General features: G+C 41.5%; 1 protein-coding gene across 5 annotated transcripts in view; it reads right to left on the bottom strand.

The window, feature by feature from the left end:
- LOC120936705 (schwannomin-interacting protein 1) overlaps nt 1-24,788 on the bottom strand; it is a 541,245-nt gene that overhangs the window by 63,875 nt on the left and 452,582 nt on the right. Inside the window, exon 1 of one of the 5 annotated variants that reach the window (XM_040349268.1) lies at nt 13,437-13,707. The exons of the other annotated variants lie outside the window; for them this stretch is intronic. Within the exon in view, the coding sequence (XP_040205202.1) occupies nt 13,437-13,466 (30 nt within the window). The 5' untranslated portion in view covers nt 13,467-13,707. Of the gene's footprint in view, nt 1-13,436; nt 13,708-24,788 lie in introns of those variants that run through there. 5 annotated transcript variants of the gene reach the window in all.

Genomic DNA, 24,788 nt, shown 5'->3' with positions numbered 1-24,788 from the left:
AGCCAATGGCTGCGCTGCTATCAATCTCCAATGAAGAGCCAAGGGGAAACCAAGCTGGGGGAAACCATTGTGGGATCGCGCCCACAGAGTTTTGTGGCTCAAGTAAGTAAAACGGGGGCTGGGGGGCAAGGTGTTTTTTCACCTTAATGCATCCTATGAAAAACATGAAGCTTTACAACCCCTTTAAGGTCACGTTACCACAGGTACACACTACAGTGATAGCTCCAGTCTGAGACACTGTACTAACCATGCAAGGTAAGTCCAGCGATCTGGACTAACCTTGTAGGTCGGTCGGCTGCTGGTTTTCCAGCATTCATGGCCGGCTTCCATCAGATAGACCGACATACACACCAGCAGGAGCTTTACGGATGTAGGCGTGGCCTCCAGGGTTTATAAGATGATTAATTTGTGAGTAAAGTGTTGAGATAAGTTTGAGACAAATGGGTGCGCGGTGACAAATGTGTTTGAACAAAGAGAGCTGGGTTGACAGCTCTCTGTACCTGTAGCATCGCCTATTACACAGTATTAATCTTTACATCTTCCCATTTTATGTGGTGGCAGCACAGGCGCAGTATGACCACGGCCCTCCGTCATTCTGTGCCTGCTCTGCATGATTGACTCATTCAGGAGATGTATGCAACTCAACTCATATAAACATAAGCGGGTATATGCCCGTAAGAGTTCAGATGCAGTACAGACAGCTGTATATACAGGATTTAGCTTCCAGTAAGATTCAGTACAAATCAATACGGCCGGGTGCATGAGACCTTACACTACACTAATGAGCTGCATGCTGAGACCCCCAACGGAGAGAAAACCAGGTGGCCGGGAGAGGTCTCTACTAGTCAGCACCAGCATGTACTGCTTGGGAGTTTAGAAATCCTGTATCCAAGCAATGAAGCCTAAATGGCTTTCAGAATACTACCTGCTGTGCAAGATATTGTGAAACGATAAAAAAAAAAAACGTTTTCACGTAGGAATACTTGGAAATTATGTTTTTTTTTTTTAGTAAACACCCTCCTGGACTAAAATCTGCCAGGAGTTCTACTTTTACACACAAAAGCCATCCATACATAGGTTGAATTTCAAAAGAATTTTCTTTAAAAATCGTAACTAAGAATTTTGGTTTGAATTTCGCACCATTAGTGGGCCGCAGCAACGGGCAGATTTTTGTGCGGCAATCGAAAAAAATGTGAACGAGCTGTGACCTGGAAATGAATAAAGTAAAACTTTTGATTGTGAGCATAATTAGTTCCGGAAACATTCTTGTAATCCAAAGCACTTGTATATCAAAGCAAATTTCCCCATAAGAAATAATGGAAACTAAGATGATTCGTTCCACAACCATTTACTCATAAATCCTTCAGTTTATAGTCCATATAAAAAGATTGTAGCAATGTGACAGGTTGTGTAACTATAAAATATCCATCCACAAACGGAAGCCTCCACAAAGGGATTAGAAGAAATTCCAGCAGGAGCTCCAGAGTATAAAAGAGAAGAGAGACACCTCTTATGCCCCATACACACGATCGGAATTTACGTCGGGATAAGCTCCGATGGATTTTTCCGACGGAATTCCGTTCAAGCTGTCTTGCATACACACTGTCAAACCAAATTCCGACCGTCAAAAACGCGGTGACGTACAACACTACGACGAGCCGAGAAAAATTAAATTCAATGCTTCCGAGCATGCGTCGACTTGATTCTGAGCATGTGTGTTTTTTTCTCCAACGGAGTTCCACACAGATGATCGAAATTTGCGATATAATTTTTTTTCATCGGGAAAAAAGGAGAACATGTTCTCTTTCTAAGTCCGTCAGAATTTCCGATGGGGCTCACACGGTCGAAATATCCGATGAAAAAATTCCGTCTGACTTTTTTCATCAGAAATTCTGATCGCGTGTACAAGGCATAAGTGTAGAAATAAGTTTCTAAATGTTGTACCTTCATTAAATGTAACCAAATTGCTACACTTAGAGGAGCCTCTCTTCTCTTTTATACATGACGCTACTCTTATATCAAGACATCGCTTGTATATCAAGTCAAAATGAATTAAAAAATGTTGCTTATCTTGTAAAACGCTCTCAAACCAAGTTACTCTCAAACCAAGGTTTTACTGTATTTTTTTCTGTAGCAAGCTTAAAAGGCTTTGTTGGTCAGATTTCTAAATCAATGGTGGCATCCTCATCGGATCACAAAACACACAAAACTTCAGATTTTCGAAAGAGTTCAGAATTCGACCCATGTATGGTCTGCAAAAGTGACACATTATTTAAAGTGGAGCTCCACCCTAAAGTGGAACTCACGCTGATCGGAACCCTCCCCCCTCCGGTGTCACATTTGACACCTTTCAGGGGGAGGGGGGTGTCTAAAGACAGGTATTTGCACCCACTTCCGGCCACACAATTTCGGGTTTTCTGCGGGCAGAACGTCACCTCTCGTTGTGCTCTGGGAACACTCGGCTCCCAGAGCACAGCAGGAGCCAATCAGCGGCGCAGCGCAACTCGCGCATGCGCCGTATTGAACCGGGTAGTGAAGCCGGAGCGCTTCACTTCCTGGTTCCCTCACTGAGGATGGTGGGGGGAGCAGCAGAGTGACGAGCGATCGCTCGTCCTCTGCTGCGGACGGCGCTGGACTCCAGGACAGGTAAGTGTCCTAATATTAAAAGTCAGCAGCTGCAGTATTTATAGCTGCTGGCGTTTAATATTTTTTTTTTTAGTGGCACATCCGCTTTAAGCTGGTCGTAAAAACATGTAAAGACCATCAAAAAGCTTAAAGGGGTTGTAAAGGTATTTATTTTTTTTTATTAAAAAAAAAAAACATACTTACCTCCACTGTGCAATTCGTTTTGCACAGAGTAGCCCCGATCCTCATCTTCTGGGGTCTCTTGGCAGCTGTCTTGGCTCCTCCCCGCAAGAGCTAACCCCCTTCTGGGAAGTGCTCTCCCAAAGGGGTTAGCTTGCGGGCACGCTCCAGTGAGATACAGTGGCGGCCATAGCCACCAAGTGTATCACTCGGCCCCACCCCTGGCGCGCTGCATCATTGATGTGATTGACAGCAGCGGGAGCTGCATCAATCTCCAATGAAGAGCCACCTCAAGCTGGGGGAAACCATCACTGGATCGCGCCCAGGAGTTTGCTGGCTCAGGTAAATAAAACGGGGGGGCTGGGGGGCCTGAGAGTGCATAGGATGCATTAAGGTGAAAAAACACGAAGCTTTACAACCCCTTTGATATGAAACCTAGGTTAGGATGGGGCTTTTTCGGGGTACTCCTAAGACGCTAATAAGTACTTTGGTCATCAGGAGATCAGTGAGAGAAAAGGAAAGCGTTAACAAAGCAAACACTGCACAAGAGAAATGGAAGGAGAAGTTTCCTTGCCTGTCAATTTCAGAAAACCATTTGCACATCTATGACTAGCAGTAGTCTATCCCACCGAGCAAAGTGCTACATCCCATAACAATTTCATGACAACGATAAGTAAAACCTGCACTTTATATGCTGCCTACACAGCAAGAAATGTCTCCAAATGAAACAAGGAAATCTTCACATGCTGGGGAAAGAGGCTGACACTTAGCTACTAGAAAGCAGTCACCTTACCTCAGGTCAGTCTGACCTACTTCTGAAACCACTTGGAAAACCTCCTACTTACCATTATGTAATTCTGTCACTCACTCCAAGCCCTTTAGTAGATTTAATATGCTTCACATGAAGAGTCAAAATACCTTTTTATATATATATATATATATATATATATGGCTTATGTAGTGGTAGCAAATATGTTTGGTTCCATATCTTTTTTTAGGTTTTATACTTACAAGTGCAAAGTACAAGTGCAAACTACAATTGCTGAGTGCACTTGGAAGTGCAGTCGCTGTAAATCTGAGGGGAAGATCTGAAATGAGGGGAAGCTCTGCTGATTTTATCATCCAATCATGTGCAAGCTAAAATGCTGTTTTTTTTTTCCTTGCATGTCCCCCTCAGATCTACAGCGACTGCACTTCCAAGTAGGGTTGCCACCTCATCCCTTTAAAACAGAACACATATGAATTACACAGGTTCTGTGGCTGATTAAGGTGGTAATTGAACTGAAGTGGAGCCTTATCTAAATTAAATTAGCCTCAGAACCTGTGTAATTCATATGTGTTCTGTTTTAAAGGGATGAGGTGGCAACCCTACTTCCAAGTGCAATTTCAAGTGCACTTTGCACTTGTAGTTTGCACTTGTAGTGCAAAGTGGATTTGCCTTTTGTAAATAACCCCCATAGTGTTCACAGCCAAGGCAAGTGATCAGGAAAAGACCTAGGCTGCAACGTTGGGGGTGAAGGTGCTCCACATACAGTCTTATAATCCCCCTGTTATAACCTTCTAGCACCCTCAGACAGTCCCAACTGAACAGTCTCATGTGACAGACATATGAGACAAATCAGAAATCTTGATGGTAGGACCGTCTGAAAAGTAAAATCATGTTTCACCTTCACAATATAAAATGACGAGTGCCACCTGTACCATTAGTTGTAACAATACGTACTTGACCACATGCACATCTACAACACTGCTTGTCACTGTACAATGCTGACCAAGGCTTGATGCTGCCTTCATAAAGCCTCATACACACGATCGGACTTCCATCTGAATTTTCCGTGGATTTTTGTCCGAAGGGTCGTTGGCTGCGTACACACGGCAGAACTTTTTCAGCCAACATTCACCAAATCACGTGGTTTTTCAGCTCTTTACCACCACCCTTTGGGAAACTTCTGCTATTGTTGTCTGATGTTTAGCATTAGTTCTGAGCATGCGTGTTTGTACTTTGGATTTTAGTCCGATGGACTTGTGTACACATGATCGGATGATCCTCCATCGGCCATTTGTTGTCAGAAAGTTTGAGAGCATCTACAACGAACATTTGTCCGTTGAAAAACCGACAACAATTGTCCGATGAAACATACAGACGGCCGGATTGTCCGATAAAACACGTCCGCCAGACCGTTGTTGTTGATAAGTCACATTGGGGGTTATTTACTAAAGGCAAATCCACTGTGCACTTCCAAGTGCACTTGGAAGTGCAGTCGCGGTAGATCTGAGGGGGACATGCAAGGAAATGAAAAAACAGAATTTTTGCTTGCACATGATTGGATGATAAAATCAGCAGAGCTTGCCCTCATTTCAGATCTTCCCCTCAGATCTACAGCGACTGCACTTCCAAGTGCATTTGTAGTGCAGAAGGTTTTACCTTTAGTAAATCAACCCCATTGTGTGTATGGGCCTTAAAGGTTCCTACATACAATTACCATTCCAGGACTTCAAATGGTGAATGTCCGCTGTCCTCTCCAAAACGGCCCAGGAACCATCAAACCATACACATTGAGGCTGATTTACTAAAGGCGGTGTGAATATTCACTTCAGTTATCCAATCATGAGTTTACTTATTTAATCTGCACATTATCGGATATTCAAATTTAACAAAAAAAATACCTTTTATGTGGTTGGATAGCTCAAGTGAATATATTGTGTGAACGTTCAGCTCCTGCTGTGCTTTCTACAATGTCTGCCATTACTTGTGAGTGTAAAGCCCCTGTCCATACTCACGATCGGATTTTCAGACGGGAATTGTGTGGATGCAGGCTGTTGTCGGAAAATCCGACCGTTTGCATGTTCCATCAGACAATTGTTGTCGGACTTCCCAACAACAATTGTTTGACAGCATGCTTTAAAATTTTCCAACAACAAAACTCCAAAGTAAAAATGCGCATGCTCAGAAGCAATGCTAATCATAACACAACATTAGCAGAAGTTGCCCAAAGGGTGGCGCTAAAGAGCTGAAACACCACGTATTGTGTGCCGTTTGTATGCAAGACAAATTCCTGGCCAGCGCCCTTCGGACAAAAGTCCTACGCTTTGTCTGCGGAAAATCCGATCGTGTGTATGAATGAGGCTTTAGAGAGCATCTTCCCATACAATGCCTGACAATGAATCCTGGGCCTTGCATGGCACCCATCAGTGGTCACATATTGGCAAATACAGTCCTAGGCCAAGGTGGATGGGCAACAAAAATATAACTTACATATTATTACGTATAATATCCCACTTCAGGGGTGAGCTAGTCTACAGTGTGTACCCCAGGCACATAATTCTAGTGTATTTTCCACATTCATCAGTAATAGACGTAATCATGTATTAATCTGGTATGCCAATATATTAGAACAGCTATTTGGGCAGGTTTAAGTGGGAGTGAACTCCCCTGCGTGAGATTTACCTATAGGTGAGCCTATAATAAGGCGTACCTATAGGTACTGTAAATACCTAAACATGCACTATTTAGGAGATATTTACTTTAGATGCAGCCGGTGACGTCACCTGTGCATGCGCTCTGAAGGAACAGCATACCCGCGCCGTTCCTTTAGAGTCCTGTGCCATAAACGGGTAAAGGAAAGGGGAGGAGGCCTCAATCATAAGATTAGGAAATATAGTGCGATTTAAGTGGGAGCTTGATACCACCAAGTATATTGGAAGCATTGTAAAAGTATTTAAAGTGATTGTAATTGATCACCTTGCAAAACAACCCATTCATTTTAAAATAGAAATTAAAGTCAAAACTTTTTTGTGTATAGATATGAAAATACATTATAAACACCTTTTTATAAGTGATCACATTCCCTCTGTTCTCAGCTAGATAAGAGCTGAGGGGAGGAGAAGCAAAAGCACACGAGCTTCCAAGTAAATGGCTAGGGAACTGATCAAGTTGTGCTCTCCTGCTTAGTGTGGTCAGTTTTTAATAGGAAAGCAAAGAGACTGGAATTTACATAAAGGAACAATACAAAGAGAACAGGATACTTTCTCATACAAGTACATGGTACAGCAGGCACATACAATATCAGGAACATGAAGTGTTGGGTAACAAACACTTTAAACATTATAAAGATTGAAGGCGACACATCTATACTCTAGATCAGTGTTTCGCAACCTTTTTTCAGTCAAGGCAGCCTTTCAAATAATAGACAATCTCAAGGCACCCTTTAAAGTGGAGGTCCACACAGAAATGGAACCTGCGCTTTTCGGAACCCCCCCCACCCCCTCCGGTGTCACATTTGACACCTTTCAGGGGGAGGGGGGTGCAGATAGCTGTAAAATACAGGTATTTGCACCCACTTCTGGGCATAGACTCCTGCGGGGGTCACGCCCAGGGCCAATCCTCCCTATAGGCTCACTATGCAAGCCGCTTAGGGCCCCGCAAAGCTGCGGAGGGCCCCCCCCCCAATTACTAGAGGCCCCGCCTGGTCAGAAGTCATTTTCGGCCCCTCAACTCGCTGGCTGCATGGGAGAAGAGGTAAGAAGTCAGCACCCTTCCGCTTCTCACTTTAATGTAAGATGTCATTTCCGACAGCAGAACACCCCCTCCCCCGTCTCTCAACTTAAATCCTTAATGTCACACGTCATTGCTGGCAGCGACCACCCCCCCCCCCCCCGCTTCTTAACTTTAATGTGACATGTCATTCTCGGCAAAACAACCCCTCCCCCAGCGTCTCAACTTTAATGTGACATGTCATTTTGCCTAGGGCCCCAAGGAGGTCAGGATCGGCACTGGTCACGCCCGTTAAAGCCCCCCCCCCCGCGCTGTCTTCTGGGAAACACACTGGTCCCAGAAGCATTAAAGCATACAAAGTTGCCATTTATCACATGAACTTGCAATGGTGATAATGTTCATGTGAATAAAGTGTAAAGTGTGCGGAAAAGATTTGCAGCTCCTCCAAAATAACAGGATACATCCTAACAGCTCCTGTATTATACATCTGGAAAACAGGCAACAATTAGAATAGAATAGGTTACCACAATAATATTCACAATATTGCGTGACCAGTATTAAAGCGGAGTTCCGGCCACAATTTCACTTTTTAAATATAAATACCCCTGTAATGCACAAGCTTAATGTATTCTAGTAAAGTTAGTCTGTAAACTAAGGTCCGTTTTGTTAGGTTGTTACAGCATTTAGACACTTTATAAAATAGAAATTGACTGGGGCCATCTTAAAGCGGGGGTTCACCCTTAGAGGGCACTTTTTCCCCTTAGATGGATGCTCGTTTTCTCTAGGGGAATCGGCAATTTGTTTTAAAATATGTGCAGTACTTACCCGTTTACGAGATGCATCCTCTCCGTCGCTTCCGGGTATGGGCTGCGGGAATGGGCGTTCCTTCTTGATTGACAGTCTTCCGAGAGGCTTCCGACGGTCGCATCCATCGCGTCACGATTTTCCGAAAGAAGCCGAACGTCGGTGCGCAGGCGCAGTATACAGCCGCACCGACGTTCGGCTTCTTTCGGCTACGAGTGACGCGATGGATGCGACCGTCGGAAGCCTGTCAATCAAGAAGGAACGCCCGCTCCCGAAGACCCATACCCGGAAGCGACGGAAGAAGATGCAGCTCGAAAACGGGTAAGTACGGATCATATTTTAATACAAATAGCCGATTCCCCTAGACCGAACGAGCAGGAATCTAAGGGGGAGAAAATTTTTTTTTTTAGAAATGGGTGAACTCCCGCTTTAAGTGTGGGTATCATGAAGCCAGACTGTATGACTTCCTGGATTTCAGCCGATCTCGCACATGCTCAGTGCTGCACAAGCAATGTAATAGGTTTCAGCACCTGTGCTGTCCAAGTCACATGATTGTTTGAGACTGGGGAGTGCACAGACTCCTGGAAAGTTACACCCACTACATTCCCAGGAGTCTGTGCAGTGTAGGTTAGGAAGCTTAAGCACCTAGGTGCAGGAAGTGGGAAGATTAACTATTCTGCCTAGCAACAACACTTTGAAGGCATCTAAAAAAAAAAAAAAAATTTGTAAAGGACTAATGACATTTTTTTAAAACTACTGATGTAATGTTATATTTATGGGTGGAACTCCACTTTAAGGTGACCCATTCTTTTCTAATTCCAGTTGCCTGTTTTCCAGATGTATAATACAGGAGCTGTTAGGACGTATCCTGTTATTTTGGAGGAGCTGCAAATTACCTTTCAGAAAATAGATCTATGGACAATAAAGAAGGAAATCTAGATATATAAGAATCTCAATGTACTGTATATCTATTTTCCACCCACTAATCAGAACGCACATCACTGGTTCTTTCATCAACAACAAATGCAATTTACTTTGGGCACTTAGGTGATAGGAGCTCACCCAGTACCCTGTGAAAATCCTAGTGTTAGTGTCAGAGGCCTACCTGGAGGGGGCTGAATAATCTGGGATGGCAGCACCAAACATAGTTACGGTGGTCTTTTTCCACTTCAAAGTGAACCATCCCAGCAATGAGCACCCTCTTCTGACAAAGCATCGAACAGGCCTTCGGCTAGCCATACACGCTTAAGGCACACACACGATCGGATATTCCGACAACAATTGTCCGACGGACGTGTTTTGTTAGACAATCCGACCGTCTGTATGCTCCATTGGACAATTGTTCCGACAACAAATGTTGGCTGTGCATGCTCTCAAATTGTCGGTCAGACATGTGTTCCGTCAGATCATCCGATCGTGTGTACACAAATCCATCTAACTAAAATCTAAAGTGCAAACACGCATTCTCCGAACCAATGATAAACATCAGACAACAATAGCAGAAGTTGCCCAAAGGATGGCGGTAAAGAGCTGAAAAACCACGTGGTTTGGTGTAATTGGCTCAAAATGTTCACAGCCAAGGCCCCTTTGCACAAAAATCCACGGAAAAGTCAGATGGAAGTCCGATCGTGTGTACGAGGCTTAAAGGGTCACTAAAGGAATTTTATTTTTTTCTTTAAAATAACAAATATGTTATACTTACCTCCACTGTGCAGAGCGCCCAGAGGCGATTTAATTTGCATGTGCTGCGCTATATAAGTTCTTCACTCACTCACTAAGTTCTTCACTCACTCATTGTGAGTGTCCCCAATCCACGTCTTCTGGGGTCCCTTGGCGGCTGTCTCTGGTCTTCCCCGCAAGAACTCATCACATTCATGGGAGAGAGCTCGCATGGTGATGAGTCCTTGCGGGCGCGCTCCCGTGATACAGCGGGCGGCCATAGCCGCTCACTGTATCACTCGGCCCCGCCCCTCAGCACGCCGCGTCATACAGTGAGCGGTCGCAGCCGCTCACTGTATCACTCGGCCCCGCCCCTCAGCGCGCCGCGTCATACAGTGAGCGGTCGCAGCCACTCACTGCATCACTCGGCCCCGCCCCTCAGCGCGCCCTGTCACTGGATGTGATTGACAGAAGTGCCATCAGCAGCATCATCAGATGTTTTTTCACCTTAAAGCATAGATTGCATTAAGGTGAAATTGTTTTTTCCTTTCCAACTCCTTTAAGATTTCTCTAGTTCAGCCACTTGGGTTGAACTAGAAAAATCACTTATTTGCCATCTAAGTCCCAAAGGGTGAATTTTGTGTGAGAAAGAACTAGCTGAATGAAAAAAAACAATCCTTGGTGCAAGCTAAACAATGTGGATGGGCGAATCTTACTGGATTCAGCCCTTGCTGCTTGGCCAACAATCCTCGCCCTAATCCTTACATTTTTCAGTCAAAAGGATATCAAAGGAGGGTGCAGACAGGGCCATTCACAGAGCGAGCTTCATCCATCCGGATCATCATGAAGCAGCCGAAATGTGTTCAGTGCATGGCCAGCTATAGCCCACACCAACCAATCAAGATAACATTTCTACATTTAAAAAAACAAATGGTAATAGCAGTAACAGACCTGCAAACCTAGTCAGTAAATCATAATTAAATATATTTTGACCTAGATTCCATGCACTGTGAAAAAGCCTGGTACACACAATCAGATTGTTGGCCAACAAAGCGTCAGACTTTTGTCCAAAAGGCGTGTGCCAGGAACTTGTCTTGCATACTAACGGTACACAATTGTCTGCCAACAAACACCAACGTAGTGACGTACTACGAGGAATTTCAGCTCTTGAGCACCACCCTTTGGGCACCTTCTGCTAATTTCGTGTTTGGTGAGCATTGATTCCGAGAATGCGTGTTTGTACTTTTAACTTTTGCGTGACAGACCTGTGTACAGATGATACGAAAATCTGATAACAGACCGTTGTCGGCTGAAAATTTACTAGCCTGCCATCCAACATTTGTTGGCCGAAAGTTGGACAAGGAGCGTACTAACGGTCGGATTTTAGGCCAACAGTCTTTCATCAGACAATCCCCTGCCAACAATCGGATTGTGTGTCCACCCCCAAACTAATTTATTTTTTCTTACAACTTTGGGTAGATAGGGGAAGGACACTTCTGCTTTGGGGGGCCCTTATACACAGAGTTGGTTCACATACTAAATGACAGTTTTAAAATGTATGACACAATGTCAATTTAAAGGTCACACATGCCCACATACACACAGTCATAGTGCTCTATGTGTGATTTGCCTGTGCTGCCAAAATACATTTTTGAAAAACGATACAATATACCAGTCCAGATGATGGCCGGCAAAAGATTACTTCCCAAGATACATTTAATAAAAGAAGGTATGTTTTCATTACACATTTTATTATTTCTTTTTTATTATTTTATATATATTTTTGTATATTATTTTATATATATTTTTGTTTATTATTTTATATATATTTTTGTTTATTATTTTATATATATTTTTGTATATCATTTTATATATATTTTTGTATATCATTTTATATATATTTTTGTATATTATTTTATATATATTTTTGTTCATTATTTTATATATATTTTTGTATATTATTTTATATATATTTTTGTATATTATTTTATATATATTTTTGTTTATTATTTTATATATATTTTTGTATATTATTTTATATATATTTTTGTTTATTATTTTATATATATTTTTGTTTATTATTTTATATATATTTTTGTATATCATTTTATATATATTTTTGTATATTATTTTATATATATTTTTGTTTATTATTTTATATATATTTTTGTATATTATTTTATATATATTTTTGTATATTATTTTATATATATTTTTGTATATTATTTTATATATATTTGTGTATATTATTTTATATATATTTGTGTATATTATTTTATATATATTTGTGTATATTATTTTATATATATTTTTGTATATTATTTTATATATATTTGTGTATATTATTTTATATATATTTGTGTATATTATTTTATATAATTTTTGCACAGAGGGGGGCCCGGGGCAATTGTCCCTTTTCCCTCCTTATAAATCCAGCCCTGGCTATAAGCCTGAATATTGAAAAGGTCAGAGTCTACCAAGTTTGATCCCTTAATATGCATTTTAATTGAAGTATTTTCCTTCTGAATAACAGCAAGAGAAATCTGACATGTGCAGCATGGCTTCCATGTGTCTTCTATACCATAGGGCAGAGCCAGTCACAAATCAATACGTATTTGCTTACGTGATCATCGACCAAGAGCTGTTCAATACATATTATATATAAATATATCACATACAAATACATTTATAATATAGATGTAAATGAACACATCTGCCTATTTTATGCGCTGACTATAGAATATAAACATATAATATAAATAATAATAATAATTTAATAATAAATAATTATAAATATATATATATATATATATATATATACACACACACACACACACAGTATATATATATACTTACACACACAGTATATATATATATATATATATATATATATATATATATATATATATATATATACACACACACACACACAATATATAAATATATATATAAATATATATATATATATAAAGATATAAATATATAAATATATATATATATATATATATATATATATATATATATATATATATATATAATTGTAAACAACTGACATGCCAAACCCAGCCATGATGTGAACACCAATCCATTTTATTATACATTCACCTTCTCTGTTATAAAGGATTAAAGAACAGATTTTCACTTTCCGCTGACGGCTGAATGCCTTCAGTTCCAGCTATCACCATAGAAGCACCTGTTACATAATCAAGTAGCACTACATATTATTATATATAGCACAGCGTCAGAGTATCTGACAGCATCAAAAATATATATATTCATATAAAATCAAAAATAAGGAAAGCAATAGAATACAAAAATAAAGTCTAGGTATTTACGATAATGTGATGAATTAAAAAAAAAATAAAAAAAATGAACACACCGCCAAATTTTCATAACGCTCTAAAATAACTTTAATTTCTTACTATTAAAAAGTTTTAGGTACTTGGCAAGAAAAGCCTCTAAGAGCATAATAGTTTATTAACAGGACTATTTATTAATGATGGATTTGACAATTATGGAATAAAGCAAATCAGGTGGATGTAAGATGGAAGGAGAAGGTGAAGACGGAGTAGAAGAATCCATGTTCTGGAGAAGGGAACATTACTACACATGCAGCAATCACAGCACACAGGCCTTGCCTCTTCTCCATGGATACAAGCAGCAGCATCCTTACCTGATACGCACAATTCTCCTGGTGTACCATCTCAGAGCATCATACAGAAATGAGAGAGCATGAACCAGATCACGGGTGAAACAGAAGGCAACGCAAAAATAAAAAAGGCGATTACGCCACGTAAAAGAGAAGGGGGTTGTAAAAACGCCCTACAGGGCGAGCGGCTTTCTGCAGATTAAAATGGATGCTGCTTCTGCTGTTCCAACCTGCGCAGTAGCACTGCTCTCTCCACAGACAGCAAGCTGAGCTGGTCTCCTCTGGGAACGGGCGATGAGGCTTAATAACAACATGTAGTTGGGACGGAGATGGGGGAGAGATGGGGGGGGGGGGGGGGGAGGGAGGGCTAGCTCATCACCAGCACAATTGGCCAATTATACCAGGGATACAAAGAAAAGGCTGAGGCTGGTGTGACCTTCTGGGGCTTATGAAGGCTGCTAACTGATGTGGAAAATTTCAGCTCATTAAAAATAGAAAAAGTCCAAAATAAAGAAAATATATGGGCGAAACATTAAATGCAGATTGCTTGGCTGAGCTACTTGTTTATTTAGGTGCGATAACAATTCATTCAGGCAAATGACTGTTTTTGCTGCAGTGTCACATTATTTACATGCCAAAGGACTCAGATAAGCCGATGATCAACTTTGGGGATTTTGAAAAAATAAATAAAAATAAATGGTGGTATTAAAAAAATAAAAATAATAACTGCAAGGTGAACAGCTTTAAGGTGAATGTCAGATAGACGATTTCGGAGCAGCACTGCAAAAGAATTGCGAATGACAGAAAATAACAGCGATTTGCTGCTAGTAATTTCATTGCTGAAGTCGCTGGCGATTCGCTTACTAGTGCAACAGCATTGGTTTGTGCGCTGCTACAAAGCAATAGAGGTGACCGAAGAGCAATTGCTGCTAGCGATTTTTCCACCAACGCAAAACGCGAGTAAAAAAAAAAATGTAATGTTAAGGATTCCAGAGAATATCATTATGAATTTCTGACCCAGAAAGTGCTGAAAAAAATAAATAAATAAAAAAGAAGAGATTGGATGAAGAGCAGAAATTGCTAGGAAATCAGTCAAGTGCTGGGTAAGAACCAATCAGAAGCCAAATCACTTCACAGTGGACTCTGGTTAGTTGATTAGCTACTTTAGGTACTACAACTTGCAACATTTTCTTGAAAAAACCCTCTTGATCCCTCTTGGCATAAAAATAAAGAAAAGCAGTAAATGGAAATGTTTTCAATTTCCTTGGGTTTAAATAATCAGCCTTTATTAAGAATATATATATATTTTTTATATATACAATACATTTTTATTTTTGTTAATGAATCCATTTTTAATGATAGTGTGTGATAATCAGGTACTTTTGGTCTGGAATTGTATAAGGCATAGTAATCTCTTCATCTTGCAGAGGTCTGACTCCTACAGCTACTGTTGTCACAAGGCGTAACCTAGCAACCTCATAAATGGTACACAGCTTCAGGATGGACCACGCCTGTAGTCTGTGGGCATCATACATCCACATAGAAGCATTAGCTTTCACATGAATTATTAAGCATCTCATGCTCGCTGCTTTCTGTGCTTCTCCTGCACAGTACAATTAGGACTGGCTGGGGAACGATAATGCCGAAGCAAAACTGTCCGAGAATGCTGAGAGCGAATTTACATGCGGCACAAATAAATGAGAGCATGTACAGTTATACAGCCACTAGCTATGTTATGTAAGCTGGCATCCGGCGTCTATTCCACTCCACTGTGCCACCATTCACATGGCCCCTGCTTTAATTATTTCTGAAAAGTTGCTGCTCCTTTCCCCTTTGGCAGTAACAGTATCACATCGCACTCTGCAGCCTTAAAAATACAAAGAAATAAACAGAAAAGAAAAAAAATCTCTAAGAATTTCTACCATTCTACCAGTGCCAATATGTTGTGGGGCTGCCAATTACAGTCCACTGTCACACCTCACAACACATACAGCGAGATTTCATTAGGAATTCACTTCAGCCTTTCACAGGCAGTCCTGGCCCCAAGAGCGGAACACATTCCTATAAAGTCTGAATGACAACCACTAAACAATCCCTTCAATAGCAGTACGCTCAGGCCTCGGCCTTTGCATGGGCAGGGCCGTTTTCCCATCTCATTGGTTCTGATGTAGCCATTGTCAGCATTCTGAGGGAAAAAAAGAACGGGTGGTGTCTACAGCGCTGACTGATAAGAGAAAAAAGGAGGAATGTATTCTGCACAGTGCAGGCCTGTCATTCAATGCAAGCCACCAGTAAATGCTCACTAATATGTAAGACGGTCAACATGTCCTTATGTAACTCATACAGCAATGATATAATGCTACTGCAAATTAGTGGGATCAAAGTGAACTTCTCCTTTTTGCCCATGTCCAGACATAAGCTACCCCCCCCTGCCCCCCTCCTAATTTATACTTAATTAGATCCAATGGTCCCGACCTCTGTTTATTGTTTACATCCTGGCTGCCCTTATAGAGAGCCATAGACCTATGGGGCAGTCTCCCAGATGCAGCCTCATAGAAAGCTATGGGGCAGTGGCCATTGGATCTAGGTATATACCGTATTTTTCGGCGTATAAGACGACCCCCTAATTTTCCAGCCAAAATGTTGGTTTTGGGATATACTCACCGTATAAGACTACCCCCTTTCCTACTAGTCATGCCTCGCCTCACAGTGCCACCATTACATGCCAGACTATGCCACTACATGCCAGACTGTGCCCCATTACATGCCAGACTGTGCCCCATTACATGCCAGACTGTGCCCCATTACATGCCAGACTGTGCCCCATTAAATGCCAGACTGTGCCCCATTACATGACCAGACTGTGCCCCATTACATGACCAGACTGTGCCCCATTACATGACCAGACCGTGCCCCATTACATGACCAGACCTGCCTCATTACATGACCAGACCTGCCCCATTACATGACCAGACTTGCCCCATTACATGACCAGACTGTGCCCCATTACATGCCAGACCTGCCCCATTACATGACCAGACTGTGCCTCATTACATGCCAGACCTGCCCCATTACATGACCAGACCTGCCCCATTACATGACCAGACCATGCCCCATTACATGACCAGACCATGCCCCATTACATGACCAGACCTGCCCCATTACATGACCAGACCGTGCCCTTACCTTATCCCAATGCGAATCACGGTCGGGGGTCGTCTTATACGCCGGTAATCTAACATCTTACCTTACCAGAATCGCGGCCGTACGATTTTTCAAAAGCTGCGCCTCCGACGTCTTCTGTTCCGTGATAGGCGGAACATTCAGCTTCCCAGGAGGCACTGTGTTTAGTGTTCGCCTATCACAGAGGCCCTCTCGTCCGAGGACGAGAGGGCCTCCGTGATAGGCGGACACTAAACACAGGACGAGAGGCCCTCCGCGATAGGCGGACACTGAACACAGTGCCTCCTGGGAAGCTGATTGTTTCCGCCTATCACGGAACAGAAGACGTCGGAGGCGCGGCTTTTGAAAAATCGCACGGCCGCGATTCTGGTAAGGTAAGATGTTAGATTACCGGCGTATAAGACGACCCCCGACTTTTAGCCCTGGTTCACACTGGGTACGATTTGGAACGATTTGAGATGCGATTTGACATGTCAAATCGCATCTCAAATCGGCGGCAATTGTCGGCAATGGCACTGTCCTAATCAGTGCGACGCCGCATCTGCGATTTCAAAAAGTAGTTCCTGTACTACTTTTTGCGATTTCGGGCCGCGATTTACATTAAATTGAGGCCAAAATCGCGGCAAATCGCGGTAAAATCGCGCATTTTACCGCGATTTTGAATTCGCAGCAGTGTGAACCTAGGCTTAAGAAGATTTTAAGGGGTTAGAAAGTCGTCTTATACGCCGGAAAATACGGTATGCATCTGTGAATGGGGAGGGTGTGGAAAAGTGATATTAAACTCTTAAGCCTCGTACACACGATCAGATTTTCGGGCGAAGGTGCGTCCGTTTTTTGTTGCATGCTAGTCTCATGTGGAAATGTGAAGAGGTTACTCACCATACGAAAATTCTCGTACGAAAGAATTCAACTTCAGAAGTGATGTAATGTGTTGAATAGTTTTGTATGCATGCGTAGTCTTGCTCTTACAATTTTTTTCAGACGAAAACCATACTTATTAAATGAAAATCGGACGTTGTGTTCATGTACGATTAAAGTTTTATAGTCTGCGCATCCAGCTTTTGTGGTACAAAAAATTGGAATAAGCAGTCGAAAGCACCGTACCAACAATCCAAAAACCGGCAGATCGTTCATCGGACGAAATTTTATTTACGATTTTCGTATTGTGTGCCTTTAGTTTTCTTTCTTTTTTTTTAAGAACTTTCAGCAGCTGATTTACTGAGTATGCCGCTTCTTTATCTTTTAGGCTGGATTCACACCTATGCATTTTTAGTGCTTTTTGCATTTTGTAGATTTGCACTATGGATTCCTATGGAACATGTTCTGTAGTGCAAATCTGCAAAATGCAAAAAGCACTAAAACTGCATAGGTATGAATCCAGCCTTACAGCCAGTTCTTTTCTGTACCGGAAACTGACCTAAAATTGACTGCATGGTGTGAATTAGAGCCATTGGAATACATGGAAAACACTGTGCATGCATTTTGTGCATAACAAAAGCGATTGGAACTGAACGGAACTGCGTCTGGTGTGAACTGGCCCTTAATCCTTGTCTATGTTCCATCTTTAGTTGGTGCCATGGCCACTGCCCTTGGTTTCCCGTTTCAGGGGCGTGGCTCCTTACACTTGAAGTGTTCTATGGAGTAAGGATGAGCTCTGGCGTGTTCTCGCATAGAACACATGCAGAGCCCGCCAGGAAGTGTGCACGGCGCTGCGCTAATAACAGCCAGGGAGACATTTCACGATCCCCGCAGCCGAGCATCGGGACAATGTCTCCCTGGCTGTGATTAGCACAGCGCCGTGCACACTTCCTGGCGGGCTCTGCACGTGTTCTATGCGAACACGCCAGAGCTCATCCTTACTATGGAGCCACACTTATTTATTTATTAATAAAATGCCAACAATTTATGCATCGCTGTACATATATATTCTACAGTTACATCATTCCCTGTTGCTTACAATCTAAGGTCTCTATCTCCTATGCATACACACACATGCTATGGGCAATTTAGACAAAAGCCAATTAACTAAGCCTACCCCAACTAATAAAGGGCAAGGCCATGCAGTTGGAGTGTGGCAGGCCGAGTCAGGCACTGGCTTCCTATGCGCCCAACAAAGATCTCCATGCTTTCTTGCTGTTGACCTTGAGGTTCTATCTAGGTGTTGCTGTTCTACTTCCCTTATGTCGGTTTAGGTAAATTGGTTTCACAACCCAACCACCCCACACACATTTTTATTTTTTAGTATACAGGTGTCCTCTCTTTAGCCACATGATACCGTAAGTAGAGTCCTTGTCCCTCCAGTTGTGGGAATGTAATAGCATGGAACTAGGCTGAATGACACTTACACAGAGTTGACTCCTACCCACACTGTGAAGCCTAGTACAGACAGGTCGAATATCAGGCAACATCGGCCAGATAAATAAAAACTGGCCAGCATTCGGCCCGTGTGTATGGCAGCTAGTCTTTGGCCAGCTTCCGTCAGACAGGCATGCTGGAAAACCAGCAGCCGACTGGCTCACGATCAGCAATCACAGCCAATGGCTGCAGTCCTGTACTATGGCTGCAGTCTCTGACCATCTCCAGTATCATGTCTGCTAAAGGTGCACCGAATGGAAATTTTGCTAATATTATTAGCAATGTGTTTAAGTTTAAGTAAGAGATTGCAGACATGATACAAGAGTTGGTTAGAGACTGAGAACATGATACAAGCGATGGTTAGAGACTGAGGACATGATACAAGAGATGGTTAGAGACTGAGGACATGATACAAGAGTTGATTAGAGACTGAGGACATGATACAAGAGATGGTTAAAGACTGAGAACATGATACAAGAGATGGTTAGAGACTGAAGACATGATACAAGAGATGGTTAAAGACTGAGGACATGATACAAGAGATGGTTAGAGACTGAGGACATGATACAAGAGATGGTTAGAGACTGAGGACATGATACAAGAGATGGTTAGAGACTGAAGACATGATACAAGAGATGGTTAAAGACTGAGGACATGATACAAGAGATGGTTAGAGACTGAGGACATGATACAAGAGATGGTTAGAGACTGAGGACATGATACAAGAGATGGTTAAAGACTGAGGACATGATACAAGAGATGGTTAGAGACTGAAGACATGATACAAGAGATGGTTAAAGACTGAGAACATGATACAATAGATGGTTAGAGACTGAGGACATGATACAAGAGATGGTTAAAGACTGAGAACATGATACAAGAGATGGTTAGAGACTGAGGACATGATACAAGAGATGGTTAGAGACTGAGGACATGATACAAGAGATGGTTAAAGACAGAGAACATGATACAAGAGATGGTTAAAGACTGAGGACATGATACAAGAGATGGTTAGAGACTGAGAACATGATACAAGAGATGGTTAGACACTGAGGACATGATACAAGAGATGGTTAGAGACTGATGACATGATACAAGAGATGGTTAGAGACTGAGGACATGATACAAGAGATGGTTAAAGACAGAGAACATGATACAAGAGATGGTTAAAGACTGAGGACATGATACAAGAGATGGTTAAAGACAGAGAACATGATACAAGAGATGGTTAGAGACTGAGGACATGATACAAGCGATGGTTAGAGACTGAGGACATGATACAAGAGATGGTTAAAGACAGAGAACATGATACAAGAGATGGTTAGACACTGAGGACATGATACAAGAGATGGTTAGAGACTGAGGACATGATACAAGAGATGGTTAGAGACTGAGGACATGATACAAGAGATGGTTAAAGACAGAGAACATGATACAAGAGATGGTTAAAGACTGAGGACATGATACAAGAGATGGTTAAAGACTGAGAACATGATACAAGAGATGGTTAGAGACTGAGGACATGATACAAGAGATGGTTAGAGACTGAGGACATGATACAAGAGATGGTTAAAGACAGAGAACATGATACAAGAGATGGTTAAAGACTGAGGACATGATACAATAGATGGTTAGAGACTGAGGACATGATACAAGAGATGGTTAGAGACTGAGGACATGATACAAGAGATGATCAGAGACTGCAGATTGCATTTTTTTTAGCTTTTCTTGCACTAAAAGTGCCAATAATGGGCAACAATAAATTCATATTACTGTATTTATTGGCGTATAACACTCACTTTTTTACCCTGAAAATAGAGGGTAAACTGTGCCTGCATGTTATACGCAGGGGGCCGTGGAAAGTATTTTTCCTGAAACTTCCCTCTTAAAGTTAATACATGTAAATGTAATTTAAATTGATGATATTAATAAAAAAAGTAGAATACAATTATATATTAAATTATAAAAAAAAAAAATTAAAACTGCAATTTTTGGTTTTGGTTTTCGGCTAAGCACATCCTGCATTTGCTGTTTCGGTAGCAAAATTTCCATTTTGTTCGCCTCTAAAAACAATGCCACTCTTTATGGTACAATTAATGATAACACATAAGAATAGACTACATAGCAAAGTTAAATATATAACGTCAAGTCTTTCAATTTGAAATACCTAGCTTTTACATAGAGTAAACTATAACTTTATATATTTTAAGTTGCCTGCTAGAATTTATAAAACACCCTGCTGTCTGCATTCTCTTTGTTCATTCTTCATGTATATGATCCCATGTAACATTATATTTCCCCACAAAGTCCGTCTGCAGAGGTGGAATTATTTGGTTATATCTCGATTATGAAGAATACATTTAGAAGGTTGTTATGATTCATTGCAGAGATTGTTGATCTGAGTTATCTGATTTAAGGCTATTGATCCCTCTTTGTAGGTGCAGCCATGATTACGTCTATGTGGATTCATACTGAAAACCATAACAGCCAATCTATGTATCCTTAGGACAGAATTACTCAGACTTGCATCAGATCCACAAACAGGCAATGAGTCACTATTCCCTTCCTTAACCGCTGACATAATCCGTATTCACGGCAGAGACCAAGCATTTCAGCAATGCACACCTAACCATGAGCGGTGAGGTCAGGAAAGACATACCATTCCTTTTCTCTTTTGTTATGTTATGTGCTGGATAGACAACTTTACCTATATATATTTCTTTATTTCTGTAAAGCCCCCCCCTTCTCAATTTGCGCCAGCCCCCCCGCTTCTCAATTTCAGATGGCAGCACCCCCCCCCCCCCCCCGGTTCTCTGCTCCAGGGGGCCCATGCCTGAAGCTGTGTAAGGGGTCTTTATCGTTTGGCTAATAACTTTGCACCTGGCTCAGTCGATTTTGAAATCCCCTTTTGTTGTGCTGGGTGGTACCAACAGCGCCCCCCACAGCTTGAATTTTAGCAGTAATCGGCTGAAATTGAAGTAATCTATGGCCAGATTAGATGACGCTCTTTCTTTGATCAGCCGATAGGCTGATTGAAAATAACAGAAGATGAAGAAGAATGAAGATGCGCAAACTGCAAGCAGCATCTTTGGAGCGGTTTAGGAGTGGTGAATAGACCTCTCCCAAAACACCCCTGCCATTGAAATCAATGGGCAGTGCTGCTGAAGCGCCTGCAAAGTAGATTAATTGTGAAGAATCAAAATTGCAATCCTTTTCCCTTCCCAATCTTCAAAACAGCATGTCACGGTTCTGAATGAATGAATGAATGAAAAACTTATAAAGCGCGGCGCATGCGAACTGAATCGCTTCTGGGCAGAGAGTTTTCAAAGCTGGATAAAAAAAATCCTGGCAGCCTGCCAAGTTTTATCACAACACAAATAAGTGGAAACAAAGTATCTCTTCATTCTTTTATCAAAGGAAAGAACTCTGGCGTGTAGATGAAGGAAGTTTAACCATTTAAAGACCAAACCTTTTCTGACATTTGTTGCTTACAAAAAAAAAAACTTTATTTTCCGCTAGAAAATTACCTGGAACACTCAAACATGATATATATATATATATATATATATATATATATATATATATATATATATATATATATATTTTAGCAGAGACCCTAGAGAATAAAATGGTGGTTGTTGCAATATTTTATGTCACACCGTATTTGCGCAGCGGTTTTTCAAATGCAATATATTTTTTTTAAATACACTTTAATGAATAAAAAAAAAAATAACAGCAACGTTAGCCCTATTTTTTTGTGAAAGAAGAATCGTGATCTTTATTCTAAGCAAAAAAAAAATTGTGATTCTCATTTTAGCCAGAATCGTGCAGCTCTACTGCAAAGCGATTAGGCAATAGAACTTTTTGGGTGCATTTAACCCTTTCTTTGGCCGCGTTAGCTTCCAAAAAGTGCAGCTAAACCGATGATAAAGTGCTGCTAAAATTAGCGGCGCTTTACCACTAACGCGACCCGCTGGCAGTGTGAAAGGGCAAAATTAGACAGGCTATCTAGCTTAGGAATAACAAGCAACAAAACGCCTAACGTCCTTCATATCACTGACATTCCTATAAACAGGACTCCAAAGACAATGTCATTTCTGTAGGATCAAAGTACATTATTTAGTCTACACAATACTAGCAAAGTTTCTAAATTTGTCAAGTTATTGACTTAAAGGAACTAGGTCAGCACCAATGTTTCAGAGGTCTAGTTTACATAAAATGGAAATCTATTTGTACACAGAAAGCATAAAAGATAAATAGGTTAGGAAGAGTGCATGCAGTATATACAGAGGATGCTCAGAGCACGGGGTGCCTATATAACAAAAGACATGGGCCCGGATCCACAAAGCAGTTACGCTTGCGTATCTATTGATACGCCGCGTAACTTCTAGGTTGCTCCGGCGTATCTTTGTTTTGTATCCACAAAACAAGATACGCCTGAAGCTGGGCTAGATCCGACTGACGTACATCTTAGTACGCCGTCGGATCTAAGGTGCATATTTACACTGGCCGCTAGGTGGCGCTTCCGTCAATTTCCGCGTCGAGTATGCAAATTAGCTAGATACGCCAATCCATAAACGTACGTCCGCCCGGCGCATTTTTTACGTCGTTTACGTAAGGCTTTTTTCGGCATAACGTTACCCCTGGGTCTATGAGGCGTACGCAATGTTAAGTATGGATGTCGGGCCAGCGTAGAATTTTCCGTCGTGTACGTCGTTTGCGTAAAACGTTCGCGAATAGGGCTTTGCGTAAATTACGTTCACGTCGTCTAGGCATTGAGCGGGCGTAATTTCATTTGAAAAATCGACGTGATACTGAGCATGCACGCGCATGCGCCGTACGAAAAAGCGTCATTTACGTGGGGTCAAGCTTATTTTACATAAAACACGCACCCCTGTTCATCATTTGAATTCCGCGCCCTTACGCTGGGAGATTTACGCTACGCCGCCGTAACTTTAGAGGCAAGCGCTTTGTGAATACAGCACTTGCCTCTCAAAGTAGCGGCGGCGTAGCGTAACTACGATACGCTACGCCTGCCTAAAATTACAACATGCTACGTGGATCTGGCCCATATTCTGTAAAATATAGAAGATTCTATTTCATTTTACACACTCTGCACCACTTGGCTCCAGCACTGCCCATGAATCCAGACATCTACGTGTGTTTACTAATTATTAGACAATTACATTTCTTCTTAGGCATGTATACTGTAGTAGAAGATGGAATCCGGGTAAAAATCTATATTGGGGAAGGCAGAATTAATGTGTTTTAAGCATAATGAGACTAAACAAAAAAGAAAAAACACCTAAAGCCCACTAAAGCCCACACGGGCCGAATGCCCGAAACCAGCTGACATTCAGCCCGTGTGTGCCACAGTTGATCCGACAGAAGCCAACCATTCGACTGGCTCCTGTCAAAGGGGCATGATCGAAAAAGGTCTACCGATCAGCTCCCGGTCATTACTCTCAGCCAATGGCTGAGAGCGCTGAAATTAGTGTTCTTGCAGGGGGGGTAGTGTGTACAAGGCCTAAATGCAGAATATTTAATTACCCTAATTAGAACCTGCCTAAATGAACTAAAACTAACAAAAATAGACCAGATTGCTGGTCATACTCATTTAGATTTAACAATCGATCAATTCCCCCATCCACACTAAACAGTACAGATGCAGGCTATCAAAATCCCTTTGATTTTTCATTTTTTAGGCTGACAGGGACACTCACTGCTCAAATTTCTGCAGATTTAGCAGAGATCAGCTAAAATTCGAGTGGTGCATGGTCAGTGTAAGCTGTTCAATTACGAATTGTTTTCACTAAAATCCCTTAGATCGCCCCAACA

This window comes from Rana temporaria, chromosome 4, assembly GCF_905171775.1.
Source record: "Rana temporaria chromosome 4, aRanTem1.1, whole genome shotgun sequence".
NCBI lineage: Eukaryota > Metazoa > Chordata > Amphibia > Anura > Ranidae > Rana > Rana temporaria.
This window is presented reverse-complemented; position numbering and strand designations above follow the sequence as displayed.